This window comes from Oratosquilla oratoria, chromosome 13, assembly GCF_046742065.1.
Source record: "Oratosquilla oratoria isolate Oo_2021 chromosome 13, ASM4674206v1, whole genome shotgun sequence".
Classification (NCBI taxonomy): domain Eukaryota; kingdom Metazoa; phylum Arthropoda; class Malacostraca; order Stomatopoda; family Squillidae; genus Oratosquilla; species Oratosquilla oratoria.
Genome location: NC_134789.1, coordinates 46,708,240 through 46,721,532, shown reverse-complemented (window position 1 = coordinate 46,721,532; position 13,293 = coordinate 46,708,240). Strand labels below are relative to the sequence as shown.

The 13,293-nt window shown below is 42.0% G+C and overlaps 1 protein-coding gene across 1 annotated transcript in view; it reads left to right on the top strand.

Annotated features, from left to right (window-relative positions):
- The window catches only part of LOC143032422 (MAP/microtubule affinity-regulating kinase 3-like), a 32,512-nt gene extending 27,742 nt beyond the window's left edge, over window positions 1-4,770 (top strand). Inside the window, exon 5 of the mRNA XM_076197173.1 lies at window positions 2,955-4,770. Within this exon, the coding sequence (XP_076053288.1) occupies window positions 2,955-3,400 (446 nt within the window). The 3' untranslated portion in view covers window positions 3,401-4,770. The remainder of the gene's footprint in view (window positions 1-2,954) is intronic.
- Window positions 4,771-13,293: the final 8,523 nt, after the last annotated feature.

The window sequence follows — 13,293 nt, the reverse complement described above, 5'->3', positions numbered from 1 at the left end:
GTGTGTCACACGCACACCTACCCGTGTCTGTAGATCTGTTTCATCTGTTAACCAGCCTCCCCCCACCCACTACCCCCATCACTCTTTGATCGCCGTGTAAGTCTTCCCTGTTGAGTGGCTTGTGGTCCGTAGGGGGGGAAGTGGGTCACATCTGTGATGGGCCGCCAGGGGGCCAGAATGCTGGTGCTCGGGCCCGGTCGAGTGCCCGGTCGCAAGCCGAGTCACACGACGGCATGGGCATCTTCACAGCGCGTGGGGAAGACTTTTGAGAGAAGGCTCCCCTTTGCTACCGAAGGGTTGGCTCAGACCTGTGTAGAATTGTTGGTAGCAACCATAATATAAAGGAACGTTCCCCCGTGCGCGAAATTAAATACTGACACATTAAAAAGTTGCTGTCAAGTTATGTACACTGGTGTTGCACGTTCAATAACGATTAGTGACTGCAGTTAGTGATCATTCGTTTTGTTTATTCTCGACATCTGTGTCTCGGGCGTGTTGGCGACTGTCCCTCAGCGGGGCGGTCAGATAAGGACATCAGCGCCGGTACAAGGTTGTCTATAAACGACATTCTTCCCCACGACCTGTGCAAGCGGGGCTGTTACGTACCGGGCAAGGTTGCCTAACGTATTGCATTCTGCCCAGCACATGGGACCTTACGCACTTGTGCTGGGTTCATGATCATGATTGCTGTGAACCCGGTGATTCTAGTAGATGACACAAGATTCTTCGAGTTCCAGAACCATTGGCCAAAATACATTAGATCTTTCAGTTAGCTGAATGGAGTCCCCTGGCTGTTCACTGAACAAAAGCGCAAGTTGGAAAACTAAGCGAAAGGGTTCTGTAGAGAAACTGGGGGTGAGGGAGAATAACAGGTATGGTTAGTTTACATGCGAGCCGTTACTTGATGACGTCATCACCGGGTCGCTTTACTAATACCGGAGTTATCGGGTCGGCATTTCTGGCTACCATAGTTGTTCAGGGTTATGTATATACTGTGGTAGTCCTGAAACGCCCTGTGTACGCGTTGGCATACACACATTGTTTTCTCGTTTTCCGAAGGCTGAAGGAACGAACTCGTAGTGTATCTTTCATGCATTATGTTGTTCCTTCCCGATATTTTCATGTATGTATTCAAACTCCCATATTTCTCTCTCTCTCTCTCACACACACACACACACACACACACACACACACACACACACACTCACACGCTCATTCACAATTATGGTCACACTTGTGACCGACTTTCTTCCCTCTCAGTTTTCCTTTACCCCCTCACATTCTTGCCTTACCTTTCTCCTTTACTTCAGTTCCCCTACTCCCTCTCCGTACCCCTTCTCCCCCATGTGCTCAGACTAGAGCCACTCCGTCTGGCAGAGCAGCCTTGCGATATGTAGGGCAAGGCGAAGCCCGGGTCCTTGAATTCAATGTGAGGATTTCGGACAAGTTGATTGTATTACGGTTCTCTCAGGTGTTTGAACACAGCTTGGTGACTTCGAGCTGATGCGGAGGTCAGGCTATCATTAAGACTGATGTAGTCTGTACCGTTGATGCTGCTATTGTTGTAGTTGATGCTGTTATTAGTACTGCTGCTTCGTATCATCCGTCCCGATGTTCTGGGGCTTGGCAAGGTAGCATAATATTCGAGGTTGCATCATCGAGGTGTATTATTTTGGTATACATTTGGCAGCCTCACTTCCCCCATTTCTCCTCCCGCCTCCTCTCCCATCTCCTCGGTGCCTCTTCTCGGCTCGTTACCTCAGCTGGTACCACATCTACCAAAGCAACCCCAGCCACCATACCCTGTGTGCTTATACCGTCACCTTTGGTATTTTAACTTTCCAACATCATCCACCTCTTCAAAGTTCCTTCACTTCCCTACTCCTTCCTTCCCCTTCCCCCCTTCCCTCTCCCCCTCCGCCCTTCCCCCTCCACCCTTCCCCCTCCGCCCTTCCCCCTTCCCCCCTCCGCCCTTTCCCTCTTCCCCACTCCTTCCTCTCCCCCTCCACCCTTCCTCCACCTTTCCCCTTCCTTCTCCACTACCCTGCACGTAATGAGAATCGGGGCCGGCAGCGCCTCCCAGCGTCCTAGGCCTAATGGAAGACGCGACCCACGGTGTCGGAAGGAGAGGGGTTGGTAGCAAAGGGGAAAGAGAAGGAGGAGGGGGAAGAGGAGGATTGAGTGGAATGCAGACGCTGGCGAGGAAATGCACGTGATGGGTGGTCAGAATGTTGGCACGCGAAATGTGCAAGAGGAATGTACGAGATCAAAGATCAGAACGTTCATACGAAAGTCATGAACAGAGAATGTGGGGGAAAAGCGAAAGGGAACCGAAGAAGGAAGGGATGAGGACCGAAAGTATGTAAGCGAAACGGTGGCAGCGGTGGTGGTGATTGTGACGTTGATGGTGATGCACTCATCGGTCTCATATAGGTTGAATAGTCCAGAGGACTCCAGAGGCTGTAATTAAAGGAGGGATATGGATTTTTTTCGGAACGGAGTGATAAATGAGGAATGACGAAGCCATCAAAAGGAAGAGGGTAAGAGCGAGGATATGGGATCAGGATACTTAGGAGGAACAGTGTCGCATAACTTAGGGTCATCACTGGCAGTGGCATAAATGGGTGTTGCAGGAGGACTGACGATGGAGGTAAGGCCATAAAGGCTCAAGTATATGAGTTGTAGTTACAGCGGTATGAATATGAAATAGGTGGTTGTTGCAGGACTGAGGCAGATCAATTAGAGAGTGATTGCACTCTTCAATACTGCTTACGTTGTTAGCTGCAACCATTTGTCTGCTCCAGATGCCTTGGAACCCCTCATCAACATTCTCTCTCTCTCTCTCTCTCTCTCTTCTCTCTCTCTCTCTCTCTCTCACACACACACACACACACACAGCCTCAACGGACGGAACTGACGCCAGCATTAATGTATTCCATTTTCTATCTTTACAGGGACGAAGGTGTACTCCCCTCCGGAATGGATTCTGCACAATCAGTACCAGGGTGTGCCAGCTACCGTGTGGAGCCTGGGCATCCTTCTATACGACCTTGTCTGCGGCGACATTCCCTTCGAGCACGACGACCAGATCGTGTCGGCGATGGTTCGGTTCCGGCACCCGGTTTCCGCGGAATGCCAGAACCTCGTCCGTCGGTGTCTCTGTGTACAGCCCTCGGATCGTCCCACGCTGGAACAAATTCTCCAGCACCCGTGGATCCATCGGCCCAAAGAGCTCCTCACGAGGTCCACGTCGACTAGGAGCGTCCCTGTGCAGTCCTCGACGGCCTCGACGTTAGCCACCTCACCTGTGGGATCCTTGGGATCTATGGGATCCTCGCACAGTTCGGGCTCTCTTCCCATCACTCCGCGACCCTCAGACAGGGTCGCCTCTACCTTGTGACGCACCCCGCCCGTAGCTGCCTAGCTCCTACCCCTTCCCGCGTCCGCGCCCGCCGCCTTGATACCTCCCACGCGCCCCACGCCCTCAGTAGTAGTCTACCCACACGGCCTTCCGTATCGTGGCTTCCACGAACGAGCTGACCAAGGAGCCACCGCAGATATCGGAGAGGAGATAGCGGACTCGTGAGAACTGCATGGAACGTAAGCTTTAGGACTTGCTTGTGCCAGAGTGCACTTCAGTGATGTGCAGTCGAGTGTGGTGTGGATCCCCCAGCATTAGGTCTAGTCGGAACCGACCGGGTGGTGAGGGGGAGGACGTGGTTGAAGTGGACCTAAGCATTATGAGTTGCTTATACTGCCAGTGTATAAAAGTGGAGTGAGGAGGAGGAGATTGGAGTCCTTTGTTGTGACATTAGGAGGAGCCTCTACTGCCGGCGGCAGTGTATAATAACAATGCAGAGGAGGTTCAAGCGACACGGCCAGACGTGGGTCACATTTCGTCGATCGCCACGTAACCAAAGTTTCCTCATCGCCATCATCATGTCGACGTCATGGTCGACGTCGACGCTCTTTATTTGTACATAGTTGCCTTCTTTCTCTTCGGCATCACCGACATAGTGTCACATCACTGTCGATGCCTACAAGCCTCGGGAAGGTTTGTTGAAGAATCTCCCCACATGAAACAATCTCTTGTGACACATGTACCCCCATTCCACTTATTTTTTATTATTTTATCGAGCAACGCCTTTCAACCTTTCCCCCTACGCCTTCACACACACACACACATCTACAAATCGCCAGTCAGCCCTTCCCAGTTTATTATATTTTTTATAGTTTTTTTATTGTATTTATTATCAATATTATTACTTTTCATCGCTTACCCACACCTCTTTAGATAGCAGTAGCGGCACCACCATATGCACTTCCTATTCATAATATGTCACTCTGGGTGCTCCAGCCAAACATTCATGTATTGCCCACGGCTCAATGGCTTGGCTTAAGCCTCGCGTATCTCGCAACAACCATTCGCCATACTGTCTGCTACATACAAGAAAAACCGTCGTTTACCGTGCTGACGCTTAAACATGTAATATACTCCCACTGTATATAACAGAAGTATCATTCTTACACACACACACACAGACACACATACAGCATTTATGATGTAGTTATGTAATAAAATATGCTCATTAGATATCTACTTGAGAATGATACTTGTCACCAGTTCCATAAACAGTCCAAGTATAGGGGTCCAGGGATGTTGTTGGTGCATCTGCCCGAAGTTGGAAAGTTCCGGATTATGTGCATGATCTGCCTATAATCCAATTCACCATAGTGCCCTGGAATTGCCCTCCCTCCCTCCCTCCCTCCTCCTCCACAACCTCATTCAACCCGTGAACATTCCCTTGGTGAATTAACATTTGGTAAGTTGTAAATGTCTTACGAGTGACATACCAGTTCATCCCCCACCCCCCCACGCTCTCTCTCTCTCTCTCTCTATCTGTCTCTCATTCTTTATTTAGAATTATTGTTTCGAGGACGTCACTGAGTGACGATCCACCCGGTTGACCCTCCTGAAATCAATTCGGAAATAGGGGCAACAAATTTTCGAGGGAGCGGATTGAGACCTTTGTATAAAATTCTTATGCGATTCCCGCACGGTACTAAACCCATCCCACCCCCCACCTCCGCCCTATCCCTATTATTCGTAGACATCTTTTCATAGTAGGCTGTCAGTCATGTTTCACTTCGCGATACGATTCCGATCTTTCCATTGTCGGCTTCAATGTTTTCTATTTCCACCTAAATCATGCTAATATAGAAAGTGGTGCTACAGTCGAGGTACGTATTAGGATTTTGATGAATAGACTTAAGTATTTCGATAAGCTTAATTTTAGTTGCCAACGTAAAGAATGCCAATGGCTCTGGGAGTCTTTTAAGGTATGGACGTGTTTCCTACTCTGATTCACTTTAGATCTCTGCGTTCCCTTCCCCCTTTGATCTCGATAAAGATCATGATGCTAAGATGGCCTCGATGCGGCTTCTCCTCGTTTCCCGCTGATTTGTTGTTGTGTTTGTGGGTGGCAGCTAAGAGTGAGCCAGTTATGATCCACTTCGAGTATAGCGCGCAAACACAGGTACACGCACATCGTCTCGGTTCCACACGCACGCAAGCATACAGATTCACACGCACACGTTCTTTGTCGATACACAAGTCAGAGAATACTCCTCCCTTGTCCTTTCGCCTGCCGTCGTCTTCAGCCCAGAGGTCGAAACTCCCTTCACAGATCGCTAAGGACAAAATATTTTATATTAATCGGATTAAGATAAGGCCCTCGCAAGAAGTTTTTTTTAACCGTATTGGTATTTATGTGTGACCCAGTCAGCAAGTTTGATCTTTTCGACCATGGTCAAACCAGTTCTATATTCCACCTCGTCACACGCAAGAGATAACGATAATATGACTTTTATTTAAAATTCCATCTCTTCCAATGGATCTGTCATGCATATGCTCTATTTCATGCTTGTAGTCTTCCTTTTCCATAGGTTTTCCATGCATGCATATGTTTGTGTTTGATTTGAATATGTATGTTGTGTGTATATTTATGTGTTTGTGATTTTATATAATATATATATATACATATATATATATACATTTATACATATATATATATACATATATATACATATATATATACATATATATACATATACATATATATACATATACATATATATACATACATATATATACATATATATATGTATATATATATATTGCAAACGTACTCGTATTCACAAATTCGCATACACGCTCTTCCTTGTTTTACCATTCTCAAACGCATGCTTCTCTTCTCATTAAATTATTCATTGCAGCTTGATTATTCTGACGTATTTTACTTATGTAACACTAGTAAAAAGAAGGTTATGTGAGGTAGAGTAAAACGGCTGATATCAAAATGAAAAAGAACTAAGAGACATCTCAGTGAGGAAGGGAAGGTGTTAATGAATAATTAATTAGAGAGAGCTGCACAAAGCGAAAACAAAGAACTGGGGAGAGAAATTAAATGGGCGAAGGAGCTTCACATACTCCCCTATAACAAATACTTTTTTTCTGCGCCCACAGAATCTTCATCTAGGATTTTTGTCACTTTACAATTATTTCCCACTTAGCTACTTCATTGAGTCTAAATTGCACAGCATGACTATGGTTGCTCCAGTGATTTGCGAAAAAAGAATTTCGAGAGCTGAGATCCTCACACGTGCGGTAAATCTTAGGTTACCGAAGTTTGTCTCTCCGGGTCCTGCCTTTGTTGTTCTCTGACCTTTGCCGTCCTTATTTGTTTCTTCTTCACCCTTTTTCTCTCTTCGTCCAATTCCCCCGACCACATGTGATACTTGCTAGTAGCTCTACGTCAAATGGTAGTATTGTAGGGAGTTAAGCTTCACTATAGCTATGATTACTATAATTATCAATATTATTGCTATTATTATTATTACCATTATTATTATTATTACTATAATTATTATTATTATTATTACCATTATTATTATTATTACCATTATTATTATTATTACCATTATTATTATTATTACTATTATTATTATTCTTTACGGTTAATTACAACTCCATACGTATTCTCCTTAATTGAGACAGTTGGTTGTCGTTTATGAATGCTGTAGACATGTAAATACATGCAATAAAATGAAGGCATTATAGGGATTGACTGGAGTTCTATTAACAATCGAGGAGTTGGTTAAGAGAGAGGAATCAGAAGAAGCTTTAAGAATGATGCAATTATGATTTTTAAAGGTATTTTTGTGATAATTTAGAAAGTTCTTCTCTCTTTAATGTCCCTTATCCATCTAGAAAAGTTGGTGACCCACATCCATGTTTGGTGACTAATTTTCTTTTAGAGTAAAATTATTAGAAGTCCAGTTTTTCTTGAATGTATAAGTTGGCTTACATTTTCTCGCGCACAGGCCAAATTTATTCCAAGTACATGTTGAGTTCCTCTGTATATACAGAAATTAGGACTGGTGAAGAGCTCGTTTCATTCATTGTGTTTTCTTGCTGATAAACGATGACGTAGACTGTATTGATGACGTCACTGTCCCATGGAATGTAGAAGTGATTCCATCTGTTTTCCTTAGACGCCTCCACAAGCTTGAAGTAAACAAAATATATTTTCGTCTGATATTTGTTTCTTTGGAGATTTTGTAGTTGAATGTTTACATGAAATTGTTAATAGTTTCATTTACTGAGACAGTGAGGACATCCAAATATATTGGTTCTTCAAATATCGTTGGTTGACGTCCTTCCCCCCCCAATCCAATCCGACTCCTGTGATTGGCTGTTGGACGCGTTTTACCAGACCCCAAACTTTCATATGTGCCTCTCGTAATGTATTAATACAGGGTAGAACTGCATCTCGAATGTATGAAGGTACACGATGCTGTAGAAATGAAAAAGTATTTATCTTGAGCGACAGTTGTATTTCCGTGACTATGGTTCCTTAATGCTTAGAATTATGTGTTGGGTTTCTACGTGACAGTCGTTGTCCGTAAGCGAGTATCTGCCGGGTATATACTTGATTTTGATTTTTGAGTGTACTGTAAATCGTAAGGCTTGAGTGGATTGTGTGATTAAGTTCTGTTGATCGTGACACTCCGGCAGTGACTGATGAAGCCAGGGTATCATGTCGGGCTGTAAACATTTATGTTTTTTTTTATTTTTTTGTCTAGTACTTGCCAAATATTCGTTTCAACACCATCAATATATATATATATACACCAAATTCTTAAGAACTTCCTGGCTCTATCAGTCAAAATGTCTCATTATTATCGTAATATGATTTCCTTTCACCGTGCCACAGATACGTGCATGTTGAGTATATGCATGTAGATATGAATGTGTAACTATGTATATATCTATATATATGTACAGTATATTGTGTGTGTGTATTATTTATATGAGCATGTGTATTTGCGTGTTTGTATGTGTTATATGTGCGTACTTGTGTGTGCACATATATGATGAACAATTGTGAGTAGTTGTGTATATATATGTATGTATATATGTAGTATCACATCTTCACACATGGTGAAATTACTTGTAAATCATCTCGATTGTGTACAATTTATAATATATTATTTATTCCACCATTGATTCTGTAACTCTGCTGGCCAACCGATCTGACGACTAGCGCTTTGCATGTATGTATATTCAAGAATAATATATATATATATACATATATATATATATATTGATTTATGCAAAGGTGGATTTTTTACATAGGTGTTTGTAAATATTTGTATCAATAACCATAATGAAAGTAACACTAATGATAGCTATAGAGTAATGATGGCAACAATGCAGTTAGTATAGACTGAATAATATTGATAACTATAATCGTGAAGGAATCGACTAATGTCTGTATTTATATTTAATTTATTGAAATGGTGTTTAGTTTTAGCCATTGGGTTGGTATTGAGTCTAATGTACATGTTTTCGTCATTAATGGGATATACGTCATCATATGTAAGTAAACAATTGTATTTCACCTTGCGTATACAGTAGCCAATCAAATTATCTGTATCAAGAAGCTTGGAGTGACTAACCAATAGTATCGCTGTCATTGCAGCGATATCGAAGATTCTCAAAATACATCTCTGTATGTTTACACCATAACCGCATGTGCCACTAAGATGAACGAAAACAGATTACACAAGCAGCAGCAGCAGCATGTAGAGGGAACATGAAATTCGAGTGTGGAAAAAATGCTTAATGTGCGAAAGTCATCATTTCCAAATTTGTTTTCTTTGACGTTTATTTGTGTGTCCGTATGAGGGTAGGACATATACAGTATTATTTTCATACCATCACCGTTTGTGTGATTATTGTTATTTTTTATTTTGTCGTGTTTGCTGTTTTCAGCGGTGACTCGTCAGCAGCTGTGCCCGGAAATGAATGCCTAAACAGAGATGTATATAGGGGTGAGCTGTCTTTATATAAGGAGAAATATTTTTGTATAAAACTCCAAAATCCCACGCTGTAATAAAATTTTCATGTTTGAAGCTATACTCATCGTTTCATTCAAAACATTTTAGGGGGATCCTGAAAGAAAAAAAATCCCAGGGAAATGTGTTCCCACAATGAAAGGAGGCCTCTTTAAAAAAAAAAAAAAAAAAAAAAAAAAAAAAAATCTCACTTTACCTAAAATACCCAAAATGAGGCAGGGCAGTTCTGATGTTCGAGTTGATGAAAAAGGAAAAAAATTATAAACTGAAAATACTCTCAACTATGGAATGACAAACTTGTACAGGAAAAAATATTACAGAAACTTACATTGCACTGTCTCAAATATCAAGTGAAGCAGTCATCAAGTTCTACAAATCAGTAGTTTAGTTTTTACCAACAAATGAGAAAGATTAAAGACTACTCAGCACAAGAGGATATCTGGATCATTGAAGGAGGACAACATGGCTACAAAAGTAATAAGGGGGTTGGTTACTTTTCAACCGCCAGTACACCAGTTCCTCTCCATTAGAGTGGAACCACCCAATTAGCGAGATGTACACGCAATATAGCTAAGGTACGTTGGAATATAAGGAGTATGCGTGTGTGTGTGTATGATTCAATGTGGTGTTGGATGTGATTGAGGTATCACCATCCCGCATGTGGGATCAGAGCTCATATATGCCCGATTTATGGGTAATGGTGTTACCTTACACACACACACACACACACACACACACACACACACACACACACACACACACACACCCATACACATCCTGCCCAGGGCTGAAATTATTTCAGTATCGCTGCGCTTCGAGTCGTTACTCCAACTCTCGTGGGCAGGGAGTTGGGTGTGTGTGTGCGTGTAAGGTCATAGCATTACCCATAGATCGGTCATACGAGCTCTGAGCTCTCTTCCGGAAGGGAAATAGCTGTCGATCACGAGTCCAACACGTGATCCAAAGACCGTGGTGAATACACACACACATACACACACAACTTGCACAAGAGAGTTGGAGTGCCAGCTGAATTAGAGATTGCGAACGTTACCACTGCTACGTTGAGCCGTGTGTGTGTGTGTGTGTGTGTGTTGATCAGCTCTTGGTGTCAATGACTCATAACACCAGAGCAACGGAAGAAACCGATCGTTCTCACGGGCTCTCGTTCGGTATGGTGTGTTCGTGTCTGTGAGTTGAGTGCTGTGCTGTGCAGTTCGTCAAGTTTTGTGCTTGTCATTTTAGCAATGTAGGCATATGATGTCTGTTGTGTTGCCTAACCTCTGTTAATAGGTCCTGGGTGTTGTTATCGCCATAGTCTGCTTAAACATGAGGTGTCTCTCCTGCTTGCATGGGAGCAGAGCGGCCAATGATCTTGGCTCCAAACTAGCTAAAAATGTCTGGGTATTGTTCGTATTTTTTCGTGTTGATGTGGTTGGGCTGCGGTGGTGTAATGGTGTTATGTATCATGTTGTAGTTCTTGAGTATGATGTGTCTAAGTATCAGGGTACTGGAGGGTGAACTCTCATGGCATGTGATGAATATTGCGGGTTTTTGTCTGTCGAGACGTTTCCGGAGACGTTGGTGTCACTACTCACCAGCCAAGTCCACAATCACACTCCCAGCGACAACCACGAACGTTGCACCAACACAAACTTCCCACTCAACAGTACAAGGATGTTACGTACACCATTCAACTTGGGGTAACACACAATTCATTAATAACATTCGCACCCACATGACAGATATCACAGACAGGCAGCACAAACCTCAACTCAAAGGATTACAAAGGCGGAGCATGCCGACAGGAGACCTTTTGGTCCATATCTAGGTCGGATGCGAAAAAAATAATAATAATAAATGAAAAAATAAAAACTATAATAATGTAAATAACATAAAATACACAAATAAATGCATAGGTATAGTTAGATAATAAACAAACAGGTAAATAGTAAATAATAATAAATTGACATATAACTAATAAGAAATGGGAATCAAACAGACAAATGATAACAAAACAAAACAGAATAACCACTGGTATAGACTTTGGACAAGATGACGTCACCAGAACAGTAATATACGAGCTATACATAAGGTCCACGATGAACTATGTTATCCCAGTATGACCAGTAACCATTTTAGACGGACGCCTACAAGCTACAGATCACACAATACAAGGGACTAGATTCAGTGGTTCCCAAACTTTTTTCTGTCATTTCCCCCCTGCACCCAGTTCAACTATCCAGATTTCCCCCTTCATGTGTATGAGGGAAAGAGTAGTTAAAACACACTGACTATTTACTAATTTATTTTTCAAATGTACATATATACTGATAAACGCATTCTCTCTCTCTCTCTCTCTCTCTCTCTCTCTCTCTCTCTCTCTCTCTCTCTCTCTCTCTCTCTCTCTCTCTCTCTCTCTCTCTGACATGATAAAATTCATCTGAGATTTTTTTAGTTCATAGGTAGTATAATTATTTCCCCCCTGGTAGCTTCAAATTTCCCCCAGTTTGGGAACCCCTGGACTAGAACAACCGCCAGTTGCATACAAACAACAATAGATCACCTACATACGAGGAGCCAACCCCCCAGGTATCTACATACGGCGATGAGGATATTGGATGAGTCTTGGAAACGAAGGACGGGGATGTGGTCCTCTCTGTGTACATTTTTTTTGTAAAATTGGAGGTGAGAAAGGTGATATAAATTGAAGTACAAGAAGATAAGTGCCACTCACACAAATGAATAACTATCAGATACATCCTAGATAATACCTGTAAGAAAGTACAAGAAATGAGAAAAGACGAAGTGGTCAAATGGACAAAAGAAAGATGAGAAACAGAACAGATAAATTAAAATATTTGTATATATATATATATATATATATATATATATTTATATATATATATATATATTCTTAAAGTGCATTGTGGTTGTTAAAATGTATCTCTAATCACTGGGACCCATTCAATGTTGTGCACACAAACACACACACACACACACACACACACACACACACACACACACACACACATATATATATATATATATATATATATATAAAGATATATATATACTCGTATATAGATAGCTAGATAGATATAAAACTATGAACTTGGTCCATTAGAAAGGGATTTGGAAAATACTTTATAGTTACAAAGGTTTTCCTGGCCACCTTTTTTGTGAAGTAAAAAAAAAAAAATATATATATATATATATATATATATATATATATATATATATATATAAAAAGGTGGACCACGATTCAGGAACACTTTCCTGAGGTATACACTGGGTGTACAAATTGCTAACCTATAATGAACTTCATTCTTCGCGCCTTCCAAAAGATCTATCGATAATCCATCTTTCTCAGGAATTTTTCCGTGTTTCATATTTTTTTTTAGAGCCAACGTTACTTCTTCATTTGTAGCTTCTGGTACACAATTAACGACTGCTGGCGAATATACTAACTCAATTATTTTATTTGGCGAGTGATGAGCTTAGTAATATTCTTCTACTCTTTTTGCCATTGTCTCTGGATTACCATTGTCTCTGAATCATCGTCGTCGTTGTCATCGTCATGGTCGTCGTCGTCGTTATAGTTATCATCATCGTTATCGGCATCGTCATCCTCATCGTCATCATCATCATCGTCGTCGTCGTCATTATCATCATCATCATCATCGTCGTCGTCATTATCCTCATCATCATCATCATCATCATCATCGTCATTTGTTATTGTCACGTACCACTGAGGTGTTACTAAACGTTTTGTATAGGTGTCTGGAACCCCCAATTGGACATCCTCCTCGGTCCCCACAGGTCCAGAGGGACGTGATTAAAGGGTCCACTCACGTTCCCGATCACTTCTAATCA